Below are 10,435 nucleotides of genomic sequence, written 5' to 3'. Positions count from 1 at the left end.
ACTGTGCACCATAGTGTAGAGATGCATGTGATATTCCCTCCTATTTAGCAAGCCGATATTTTTATTACTTCCAAATAGTCTGCCAAACTTTGGGGCACTCATGTAAGAACTTGTCCAACCAAATTGCTTGGTGGGTTCCTCCATCTCTGAATTTGGTGTAGAATTGCCCATTTGGCTAAGTAGAACCATGTTTCCATTTATACAAATGGATCTATTTGATCTATTTGAGCTTGATAACTTCAGCTTCATCAACCACCTTGAGCAGCTTCTTGTAGAGAACATGGGGTGCAAAATGTATCCTAATAGAGAGAATCATCAGGAAGGCACCAAAGCCAAAAAATGATAACTTGGGCAATGCTTGCACATTTCGTTGAGATGTTGCTTTATGATCAGTAGATATACCCAATCACCAAGTTTATAATAGGCATCTCATCAAGACTTATTGGTATGTTTGGTGGATGCCTCCTATGCTTTAATAAGTCTCTCCTTTACGGACTGTGTAATCTCCATCATTGATTCACTTGTCTTGTTTGGTTCTAGAGATAGTGACACCATCTGTGTGTTAAAAGAGAAGAGAAGTAACAGTAAAATGTTTCCTCATATGGGATAAATCATGATTGGAAGAGTTAGTGGCTCTTCTATTAACTTAAGATTAGGAACAACATCTACATGTATATTAAGGCGTGCTAGATTTGCTAGAAAGTGAAGGTTCCCCATATAAAATCTACAAGATTCTCATGTTGTTGTCAAGTTTGGAAGAACCCTTTTAGTAGGATATTACTATGGACTTTGTGAATCCCTTCTAGGAGCAGTAGCTAGTCAGAATACTAAGTGAAAGACAATCATGGAATGGCTCAGTACATTTTGTATCCTTCTACCCTACAAATAAATGGCCATCATTGAAGACATTGCTAGCTTATTTATCCACCTCTGGTATCCCATTTGTGGGTTTCCATGCACCATTAGACATAGATCCCTTTTTTTAGAGGCCTTATTCGAGAACATTGGGACATAGTTGCACTTGTCCAGTGCATTCCATCCATAGAGAGATGGGTAGATAGAGCTTTATAATTAGCCTTAGAGGGGTCACTAAGCAACATGTAAGATAACACGTGAAACCAACATAAGGGTTTTTACATTTACATAAAATATACATACATAAGGGGTTTAATTCAAAAAGTGAAAATTTCCATACAAAAGGGATATCTTTATCTCTCAAAACTTATAGAAGGGGCATCTATGGGCCATTAAAGCCCCTAGGTAGGGGTTTTCTTAATACCCATTGATCGTACATGCTATATGAGTTTTTGCATAGTGAACCACCCCCCCTCCCCCACCCAACTGCCGTTTCATGTTCTTAAGTCACACTACCATGGCACATAGTCGAAGTGAGAGTATTACCTTCATCTGGTCAAGCCTATATGAAGTAGCACTTTGGGCTACAAATTTTGATCTCTTCTAACAAGAATAGTATTCACTTCACTTGAATCCAAGAAAATGATCAAATCCAGGGCAAAATTTTAAGAATCAATCAAAGAGTGTCTAACCAAAGCACAAGGAGCCTTCACCTGACAAGCCAATAAGACCAAAAGAGAAGATTAGGTATCTCTGTGGATCGTAATGAAACACATCAAATAGCCACATGGGTAAGTGGTCCAGCACTATCCTAAGTTACCATTACGAAGCTTTGGTCCTTTGTTATCATTTAAAAAATCAACTCTGTTTCCATGAAGAAAAGGATTTTGACGAGTTGAACTGTGCACAACATCTTCCATGACTCTTGTTGAAGCCATATGTTGGGCCTTTTCTCATTGACATCCTTAACAAGCAACATTGACCCAAAGCAAATCCTTCAATAGAAGTGGAAACATGAATTAGGTCGAAGAACTTGGCAATCCTACACCAAATTTTGAGCTTAAGAAAGTCATGAAGCAATTTGGTTGGACAATGAGTTCTTCCTTTAGTACACCCAGATCTTGGTAGACTACTTGGAACAATGAAACTACCATCAAGCTAAGTAGAAGGGAATTTAATATGCCCTCTGCACTAAGGTGCAAGGTGATAGTGCAAAAAATGTATACAATAAAACCCAGTTAGGAAATTTTTATAAGACATCATTGCCACTTTGTGAGACTTATTCCTGGGACATGTCAAGCATGAGCTATGCAGATTAATCTCCAAGCGTAAAGGTTTGAGCCTTAGATTTTGATCCAATCAATCCCTTGTATCCTTGAGCAATGTTAAATGGGAGAAAGACATTTAAAAAATGTCATCAAAAGGCAATCAACATGAGGACAAATGGAAGCCACCAACAAAGGGCCAAAGGATAGCCCAAGAAAGGGGCATGGGAGACTAAAAAACTGGCCAAATTGATTAGGCCACCTTGGTCCTAGTTGAATGGCCATCACTTCTAGACCAAATGAAGTTTGCAGATAAATATCTCATCATAGTGTTGGGGGGGAATTGACTGAAAAGTATTGGTTGGGCACCAAGTTGGGCATTACTCGCTTTGTTTTGGCCTCTTCTAAAAGGGAAATTTTTACCTATTTGAGTGGCAAGCCCAGACAAGAAGCTTTGCAAAGTTTTCTATATACAAGAGGTTGATACCTCCCCATTTCTGTTGAGAAGAACTAGGATGTCAAGAAAGTCTCGCGTAAGATCCATTTTTGACACAAATTTCAAGATTCCCTCTTCGAATGATGAATTGCTCTTTTTTCACCCTTACTACCTCATCAATTGCCCCACATAGCTTAGTTGCTTGCTCACATAGGGAAAGAGGGAGATCAGGGAGTTCTACACACTAGGTATTTTTGTAGGTCTAGGCCCATTAGGATAAAAATCTAGGGTCCAAGTCCCTACGTGTTTTGATAGATTTTACAAGGTCCACAACATAGTTTTAAGGCTGTGAAAACCATCTCCGCTTTTTCAAAGTAGAAAATGTAATACCCCTTTCTAAGGAACCTTACATTTGTAACCACTAAACCCTTTTCATGCAATTAGTTCTAACCCAATTTTCTAAGAAGAGAACAGGGGGGCAGGACCAAGAAGGAATGCATGAGAGCTCAACCATGCCATCATGAATAAAGAAAAAATTCGATTACCTGGTGTAAGAGATCCCCCCTCCTCACCAGATTCCCTTGGTGCAAGGCCCCCCCATCTCCCAATCAAATTCTGTTACTTGGTGCATGAGATCCCCCCCTCCTCATCAAGTTCCCCTCCCTCAGTGTCACAATCATGTGCCACATTGCATGCTCTATTTTCCTCCTACAAAGAGGTTCCCCCTATTACTTGTTAGAAGGATGGTGTACCCCCTGATTTGGTATGGATTTCAGCAACTCCACTTTTGCATTGAGATGTGGTCCTTCCTTCAATATCATTTGAATAGTCTCCAGCTAACTTCTAGCATCGCCTCTTTCCACTACACATGAAGGTTCCCCCTATAACTTGTTAGAAGGATGGTGTACCACCTAATTTGGTATGGATTTCAGCAACTCCACTTTCACATTGAGATGTGGTCCTTCCATCAATATCATTTGAATAGTCTCCAGCTAATTTCTAGCATCGCCTCTTTCCACTACACATGAAGGTGACCATGACCCCCTAGAACTTCCAACGCTAAAATCACGCTTTTCTTTGTGACAAGCACTATGAAAAATTCTCCCTTGGATTCCTTGAGAATGCCCCAAGTATGTGGGCTTGGAAGCTCTTACTGCATCTCCTCTTGATTGTTGCCTACTCCCTCTGGCTTTCTTCCATGTTGAAAGAATGTGGGAGTTTTAAGGGAAGAGATGGCGAATATTATGAAGTCTTCATCTTCGTGAAGGAAAAAGACTTTCACAAGTAGCTTTGGAAATTGCATGGGTGAACTCAAGTCCTTCTCCCAATAGAAGGGAGTAAGGGAAGCCTAAGAATGTCCTCCAACACATGGTAGCTCTCATTCTTAGGATGGTTATTTGTGGGAAGCTGGAGGTGATGGGGGTGTCCCATCAAGAAGCTCCTAGATTTTGAGTTTGTGGATGACAACACAATCTATCTCTAGGGTAGGCTAGAGAATCCCCAAAGGTTTACATCATTCATGGAGATCTTTTACTTGGCTTCAAGAGCTTTGATCAATTGGCACAAGTCATGTGGCTTTTCGAGCAATTTTGTAGGAAATGCCTCATGTAAGGGGGGTAGGTAGGATGCAACTGAATAGATCAACAAAGCCAAACGAGCACCTAAGAATGCTTTTGAGGCACTAATAGTTATATAAACAAATTGAGGAATGTGTCCTAGAAAATCAAGGAGTTACTACAAACTTGGAGACCTAAACACAGTGGTCAAATGAGGTCATCAAGGAGATGCTATGATCAATGAGTACGGAGAGGAAATGAGTCTAATGAGGAATTGTCTCGCTACAAGGAAAGTTGTGGCCACTAAAGGAGGCTTTCTCAACTTAAAGAGAAGCTTTCCCTTCAAGGCATAAAGGGGGAAGAATAAGGATGATAAGTAAACCCATCACGCCTCACACATAATGTGTAGTTAGATTGACTCGAAGTAGCCAATTGGTTAAGGGAAAATGCTCTTAACGAGAAGGAGGCTTTCTCAACTTAAAGAGACTACTCTTGCCCAAAAGCCTTCCCTCCAAGGCATAAAGGGGGAAGAATAAGGATGATAAGTAAACCCATCACGCCTCACACATAATGTGTAGTTAGATTGACTTGAAGTAGCCAATTGGTTAAGGGAAAATGCTCTTAACGAGAAGGAGGCTTTCTCAACTTAAAGAGACTACTCTTGCCTGGGGAAGAATAAGGATGATAAGTAAACCCATCACGCCTCACACATAATGTGTAGTTAGATTGACTCGAAGTAGCCAATTGGTTAAGGGAAAATGCTCTTAACGAGAAGGAGGCTTTCTCAACTTAAAGAGACTACTCTTGCCCAAAAGCCTTCCCTCCAAGGCATAAAGGGGGAAGAATAAGGATGATAAGTAAACCCATCATGCCTCACCCATAATGTGTAGTTAGATTGACTCCTCTAGAGTTGAGAAGTAGCCAATTGGTTAAGGGAAAATGCTCTTAAAGAGAAGGAGGCTTTCTCAACTTAAAGAGACTACTCTTGCCCAAAAGCCTTCCCTCCAAGGCATTAAGGGCGAAGAATAATGATAACTAAACTCATCACGCCTCACACATTATGTGTAGTTAGATTGACTCCTCTAGAGTTGAGAAATAGCCATTTGATTAAGGGAAAATGCTCTTTCCCAAAACTTTCAAGCCTTACAAGAAGTTAAGGTTACACAACAAACACTTGGAAGAATCCTAGACACAGCTGGCGAGACAAGAACTTGGTTTTATACCAATCATGAAGAGGGCAAAGGAGGAACTATATATAGTTGGCGTCCTCTCCATTTCAAGAGGATTACTATCAGAAGTGCAATGATATTCAAGAAAGGTGGCTAGCCCTACAATGCAACAACTATTTTGGTGTATGCCTGTGTATGCTCCCACTAGAGTAAAAGGTAGGAAATAAACTTGGCAATCTCTTACTATCCTAGGAAGTGACACCATATTGCTTGTGAAGTTCAATATGGTTGAGAGACAGAATGATAGATGGGTGAATAAAGGTATGGTCAAGGGATTTGAATTACAGATCTGGAAAAACCTGGAGGATGCTCGCGAGTTAGGGGTGGTAGGCTGGGTCTTTCACATTGAGTAATAGACAATTAGGAGACAACATAAGAGAGGCTAGGGCTGGAAAGATGCTACCTCTCTCAAGATCTTCTAGATAAAACTATTAGCTACTCCTCCCCATACCTTCACCCTTACTTTCTCTGATCACAAACCTCTCCTTATTGTTTGTGCTCATACAATTGAGGAATGATAATGTCAATGGTGGAAAGTACACATGGCAGACCTTAGAGGCAAGTTAAGCTTAGAGGCAAGTCACTCCTGAAACCTGAATCCACTTGATGCTCAAAACACAACATAGGATCATGTTGTCTCCATATTCGTGACCTTATATGTAAGGTCATGCACATTAATTTCCCTTAACATTAGAAAAGAGAAGCACAAACTGCCCAATCATGAAAAATGTAACCGCCTTTAGAATACCTGACTCAGACTGGAGGGGGAAGACCTCACTTATCGTATGGTTGAAACCCTATGCAAAGAATATGTCTAACAAAGCATTATTGTTCATAAATGTCCATACATCGATGTATGTGGATTCACTTAGAAATAGAGGGGAAGGACCTCACTTTTGCACACAACATGTCTAACGTGCATTCCTGGCAGAACTATACTATATTGTTCGTAAATTTCCATACATCGATACATTTGTCCATACACCCCAACCAGTTGTCCACTGCAACTGGACAGAGGGAAATACATCAATTCAGATATGGCTGAAACCGTCTGCAGAGAAAACGTAGACTTCAGGACAGCAGCACCTTCCATCTGAGCCACTACGATGAAGTAGAATCTCAGTACAAATTTTAGGTGAAGCAGAAACAAGGGCGCAAAAGAAGGGGAGATCTCACTTCGAGAAAATGGCCAAGAACCATAATGAACATTTCGTTCATTGAGAATATGTTCTTCCCGGAGCCATCATCCTTTTGGAGACCTAAAAACAGAAACATATAATGCACAACGCAATGCAAGTTCACCCTGGTCTTACAAGTTGCTGCTCAACATGATTACACACACCAAGCAGGTAAATTCAGCTGCACAGGCTCAACTGTCCCAGGACAATCAGCATTTTCCAGTTTACGAAGCAGAGGTTAATCGGAGAATAGCCTGTGCAATGTGGGAAGACAGCTGTTTGCTACAAAACTGGTCCCAGTCGTCCTCTTGGCACTGATCTGCATTCGGTTGTTCAGATGCCGTATCTGACAGCTGGTCACCCTGTCTTTGGCGTGGATAAGCAGCATACAACTCCGCCAATAGTTTCCTCGCAGACTCACGGGCCTCCGGGAGTTGATCGTTCAGCTGAGAAGCTGCAAGCTGTAGAAGAGGACGAAAACCATAATTCTTGATTCCTTCTGGTCCCTGAACGTTGTAGATAAAACCATTGTCAGCAAGAGAATATGGGAAGGCTCGCATTTGGGACAAAAATCAACCTAACACTTAGATTTGGGGCAAGCAGAATGGGAAATCCAGATACTTACAAGCCTAGACACAGATCTGCGAACACACGCTGCAGCCTTTGCACGTACTCGAGGATTGCGGTGTGTAATGTAGGGCTGTAATTGTACCATAAGAGGGGCGGGAGAGATCCAACGTGTCATCCCCTCCAGTGACCTTTCAGCTTCCTCACAAACAAACCGTTTGTCTTGAGATGCCTTCAACAACAGCTGCAGCAACTGCATGTTCCGTGGATACCTCCGCGCTGTTACTTAAAGAAACATATGTATCTCGAAGTCTTCGGACACAAAACCTGGAGCGATAAGAAAATTACCAGTGGCTCTAGCATTGTTAGCATCGCATCTTGATAAGCCTTGAATAAGTCGGCGGAAGCCATAATTGCAGTTTTGCACATAGCACTTCTTGGATTTTTCATTGCCTTTATAAGAAGCAAAACGGCCTGATCCCTGCTCCAAGAGAAGTAGCCAAGCGAAATCAAACAGAAACGATAGGTGACATCAAAACTGAACAGGTATAGACTGCCGGCGTAAAGATTCAGAGACGGCAAGGGCCAGCGCGTATTCAAGAAAAATTTGCTCAAAATTGCAGCATTTCACAAATCAATCTGTGCGAGCTTACAGGAACGGAAGCAGAGAAGACGTATGGAAAATGGATAGTTGACGCATGTTGTTCATGGCTTCACACACCTTCAACCAGTCCTTCGAATCGAGCCGTTCCAAGAGGGTCTGTCCATATTAGAGTTCCAAAATTGAGGGAGGTGTATCGGCCCACGGTGAAAAACAGAAAGGCAGGCATCAAAGGGTCATATTTACCTACGGAAGAGACATTCGTTTGCAAGAACTTTAAAGATGGAGAATGCGCATGAAAGAAGACGGATCTTGATCCTGGATTTGACAAAGCATGCAGATTTCTAACATGCCAAACAGACAAGGATCTTGAAGCGATCTCTTCCGAAAGAAGAGCTATCAGCATATGCAGGAGGTGAAAAACGCAGCTGGATACCGACTCACTCAGAAAAGGAGAGTGTCATCGCAATATTGTGTACGATTGTGTATCAAGAAGGAAAGCATGAAAGAATTTTTTCCTTACGCTAAGGTTGTCGTGTGCGTCGTCCAAGTCGGGGAGATTCTCCGACAAAATGTACTCGATATTATCGGCGGAGGGTTCGTCGGAAGCAGCAGGAGCGGGAGCTGGAGCCGGGGCCGGAGCCAGGGAGGGAATGGCAAGGGGAGCGTCATTGTGAGGGGGTGAAATCTTAGAGGAAGGGCAGGAAGAGGCATGGAGGGAGGAGGAATGGGGGAGGAGAGGGGGGTGGAGGTTGAGATTTTCGTCGTTAGGACCGGGGGAGATGGGGATGACGAAGGATTTCTTCATGGATTTCTTGGTTTTACGGTCAGGGACGATGGAGTTGAGGCTACGGAGAGCCATGATGAGGAGGAAGGGAAGGAGGAGGGGGAGGAGGTGAAGAAATGGGAAGGCTATGGCGATGAGCTCGAAGCTTGGTGGCTATGGCGGATGAAGCAGACACAGAAATTTTACAACACAGTCAAGTGAAGACGACGATCAACCAAAAATACTATGAACCAAAAAGACCACATCACCTGTTAAAAGCTACCCTTCGCCAACTCATTTCTTTTTTTCATTTTAAAAATTGCACATCCCAACAAAAGAAACGATACACACACATAAATAACGGATCCTTTTTTTTTTTTTTCTTGTTTCCCTTAACATGACCGTTTGTATTGGGGTTTCAAAACACACATGCTCTTTCTTAATTGGTGTGATTAGTGGTGATTGCCGCCGCACCCACCACCACCATCTTCCTGAACCTAGCCTCGCAACAGCGGTTGCTCAGCTGTTACCCCCCATTGACCCCTTCTTCAGGGTCCATCACATCACTGCCATTGCCTATGGCACCCCCAGCTTGCTACCACAATCTCTGCTCGTCACACATCGGGGGAGCTCACCGTCTCCATGTACAGTCTTCCCATCACACAGGCAAGGGATTTCAAGCGTTGTATGGGGACAAGGACCCGCAGATGAGACTGTCCCACAACACCCTGCACAAGAGGGCATGCATCCTTGCAAAGCAGGGATATAAGGGCAACCTCCACCCTGAAGCAGTGGTAGCTCATGCATTTTGGTGTTCACCCACCTAAGCTGGCTACTGGCATTTAAACCCCCTATGATGCTCCTCTACTATAAAACAACATAAGGCACAGGCTATTGGCCCCTTCTAGTTGACCATGGGTGTGTTGTGTGTGGAAGGCGGTTGGGGGGGGGGGGAGGTTTGGGCGAATAAATAAATAAATAAATACATTATCGCCCCACACTGCCTCACCCAACATGTCCTTACACTGCGAAGCAATGACAACTCAAGCAATCAGGCTAGCTACTTGCGTTCGATTCCATTGGGAAGCCCCTACTGCCTCTCAGCATAGGCCATGGGCAAATTGCCCTTCATAGATGACAATGAAAAGATAACATGCTCTTGACCCTCATCCCTTCTAGTTAGATCTAACTTGCTCTTCCTTGCCCACACAAACTACATTGACCCATTAATATGAAACCGCAACACTCATTATTGTGGATGCTTGTGCTACAATCCTTAACACTAAGGAGTTCACGTCAGTCTTTAGATGCTTCAATGCAAAGACATTCATGTTACTTTTGCAAATATGTTTTTGAAGAGTCACATTGCCGATCGCTCAACTCCTCCGAGAAGATCCCACAATAGCTAAATCAATGGTTTTGGGGTCCTCAAGTGGCATGCTTCAATCCATGTTTTGCCTTAATATTATGTATTATGTAACATGTTTCTCCTTTATATTATGTATTATGTAACATGTGTTGATTGCTTCTAGAATGCTTGGGGGGATGATGGGTCCCCCAAGGAATAATGATAATTGTAGGTGCTTTATGACTACTTTGTGATTGCTTGTAGGTGCTTTGTGACTGCTTGTAGGAGCTTGTGACTGCTTGTAGGAGAGCTTGTGACTGCTTGTAGGAGCTTGTGACTGCTTGTAGGTGCTTGTGACTACTTATTGCTTTTTGACTACTTTATAGTCAACTACTTTGGGGAGAGGCGGAGGGGGGGGGGATATAAATAAATAAATAAATGCCTTATCGCCCCATACCGCTGCCTCACCCAACATGTCCTTACACTACGGAGCAACTCAAGCGGTTGGGCTAGCTGCCCGCGTTCGATTCCCTTGGGAAGCCCCTGCTACCTCTCAGCATAGGCTATGGTCGAATTGCCCCTTGTAGATGACAATGTGTGTGTGAGTGAGAAAAACAAACCATGCTGTTGACCC

General features: G+C 42.9%; 1 protein-coding gene across 1 annotated transcript; it reads right to left on the bottom strand.

The window, feature by feature from the left end:
- Positions 1-6,540: 6,540 nt before the first annotated feature.
- On the bottom strand, positions 6,541-8,677 carry LOC147884777 (uncharacterized). The gene is made up of 5 exons (XM_087397424.1): positions 8,211-8,677; positions 7,740-7,846; positions 7,435-7,567; positions 7,145-7,339; positions 6,541-7,025 (listed from the first exon to the last, which is right to left on the bottom strand). Exons 1-5 carry the CDS (start codon positions 8,547-8,549, stop codon positions 6,744-6,746), a joined length of 1,056 nt encoding a protein of 351 aa, XP_087253550.1. The 5' UTR covers positions 8,550-8,677; the 3' UTR covers positions 6,541-6,743.
- Between the last annotated feature and the right edge of the window lie 1,758 nt (positions 8,678-10,435).

The sequence above is a fragment of the Dipteris shenzhenensis genome, chromosome 26, assembly GCF_047967505.1.
Source record: "Dipteris shenzhenensis isolate YYH24624 ecotype China chromosome 26, Dip_SZ_1.0, whole genome shotgun sequence".
NCBI classification, from domain to species: domain Eukaryota; kingdom Viridiplantae; phylum Streptophyta; class Polypodiopsida; order Gleicheniales; family Dipteridaceae; genus Dipteris; species Dipteris shenzhenensis.
Note: the sequence above shows the minus strand (reverse complement) of the source record. Positions and strands in the feature narration are given on the sequence as shown.